This window comes from Adiantum capillus-veneris, chromosome 9 (assembly GCF_014529385.1).
Source record: "Adiantum capillus-veneris isolate H3 chromosome 9, ASM1452938v2, whole genome shotgun sequence".
Classification (NCBI taxonomy): domain Eukaryota; kingdom Viridiplantae; phylum Streptophyta; class Polypodiopsida; order Polypodiales; family Pteridaceae; genus Adiantum; species Adiantum capillus-veneris.
In genome coordinates, this window is record NC_140939.1 from 41,663,276 (window position 1) to 41,665,509 (window position 2,234).

Consider the following 2,234-nt stretch of genomic DNA (forward strand, 5'->3'; position numbering starts at 1 on the left):
TTATACAAGAGGGTTTCGTGTCTATGGCTGCATTTCAGGACACTGGTGATGATATAGATGTATTTGATGCTCAACCATATGTATTTGATGTGAACCAAGACAAAGATTATGATTATGGAGATGCATATTCAGAGGGGGTGATGGATGATGATCAGTCTATTACTGCTACAGGTTACAGGGTTTTCTATGATGATGCTATGGAAAAAGAAATTGATGCTATCTTTGTAATGCATGTTGTGACTTATGCTATTGAAGTGGAAAGATATTTGAATGGGAGTGTGAAGCTGCCAGAACAATTCGTGCCTATGTATGCAACAAGCCATGAGGTTTCCTGTGATAATACTCACAAACTAGGTGGTTCCTCCAAGGAGGAAGATATGGAGCTTATAAATCTGCTTGATGATGCGCTAGAGGAATTTCGAGTTCCTTGTGACAAGAGTAGTGAAGAACATCCTACAACATATGATGAAGAGCTTATGTTTATTTTGGATGAGGCTCTAGAGGAGTTTGTGCCTACTAGAGAAGGCAACCATGCAGCGTTTGTGGTATCAAATGAAGTGATGGAATTAAATGACTCACAAATGCAGATTGATATTTTGGAAACCATAGTGATTGAATTCATTTTGCCTCTGGGTTCTTCTATGATGGGAACTTGGGACTTTTTGTTCCTATGCTATGAGAAAGTTTGTGGAGATGCAATATACTTGAAATATGATCTTCCACTACCGTATGACCCAGGAGGTTATCATGCCAGCTATGATTACCTGTCAGTTACTTTATATGCCATATGATCCAGGCAGTTTTCATGAATATTTGTGGGTTAATGTATGTTTATGCTGTACTGATTGGAAATTATTGTATTTTCCCTATGATCCTGGAAGATGGTGCAAAATTTTTAAAGGAATGCTCATAGTGGGGCAATTGATTGGTTTCCCGTTTGATCCCGGGGGATATTAAAGTGCCACTTTGCATATTTAAAGAGTACCAGTTATCTGTTGTAGCAGGTTGCATGGTACAAGATTTTGTTTTCTAGATCTATGCTAAGTCAGAAGAGTTTTTGATTATGCTGTCAATAAGATTACATGGCTGGATTCCAGCTGACTTCTTTGTACAATTGATGAAGTGTCTTTACATCTTTTGAGTTGGTTCTACTAACAGAACTTGAAGTAAAGGACTTGATGGCCATTCCGTGTGCAGATAGAGTAAGGAATACTTGAGCTTGACAGGGTTCCTTAAGGAGAGCTTAATGGTCAAGCTGTGTGCATCATTAACTAGGGAACTTGAGTCTGGCGGGGTTCACTAAACAGGTTATCCATAATTGAATGCTTTGAAGATACGGCAGATTCAGTTTAGAGATTTTTGTTGGATAGCTACCTAATGATTAAGCTAGAACATTGATGATAGGGTATAAGCCTTATTTCATTTTTCATAAGTTAACCAATTACTTGAGTCTGATGATGGAAAGAGCTTAAGGAACCTAAAGCAGATGCATATTGAAGTGCTATTGGCACAAACCGGAGGCTGTGCAGGTTCAGAGGGGGTGGATGTCATGCAGCTCTGCTGCCATGATGAGAAAAAGAGCAAAGAAATTCAAGCTAAGCTTCTTTGAAGCCTACACATTAAGTGAGCAGTGATCAGAGCTTGATAACAGGCCAAGCTTAATGATTAATGTTTTCCATATGCGGCTTAGAAGGGCCAACATATGCCTCAATGATGCCAAAACTAAGTATGCTTGCAGTGACCACATATGAGATATTATGATCTAGAACTGTAGAGCTTGAAGTGCTCTACCGAATACCAACGTATTCTCCCAGAGGAGGTAGAAAGGGCAACAAGTCCAAGAGCATCAGCATATGCCCCTGAAGAAGTGTCAATAGCCACCCACACCCCAAGCAAGTCAACGAATCCTTTTTCAGAAGATTATGATTCTACCTCACATTCCACCCGACCGCAAGCATTCAACAACCAAGACCAACCAGCAAACCAGTCATCATTGCAGGCATGGCTCCAACAGAGTGCAAAATTGGAACAAGACCGAAACCGAGATGGTTATCAAGCCGCACGAGGGCTAAGGGATTTGCAAGAACCACCACTATATTCAAGGTATCAAGGAGAGAGTAAGTCAAAGAGTCAAGGGTTAATAGAGCCTAGAGGACCACCCATAGAACGAGTTTGAAGAGATGAACCATCTCTGGCGAGAACTGTTAGAAATTATGGCTTAGGAGCACCACTAG

At 40.6% G+C, this 2,234-nt stretch overlaps 1 protein-coding gene across 1 annotated transcript; it reads left to right on the top strand.

The window, feature by feature from the left end:
• The first annotated feature begins 305 nt into the window (after positions 1-305).
• LOC147450400 (uncharacterized) lies at positions 306-799 on the top strand. The gene has a single exon (XM_086520710.1). It carries the CDS (start codon positions 306-308, stop codon positions 789-791), a length of 486 nt encoding a protein of 161 aa, XP_086376836.1. The 3' UTR covers positions 792-799.
• The last annotated feature ends 1,435 nt before the right edge of the window (positions 800-2,234 follow it).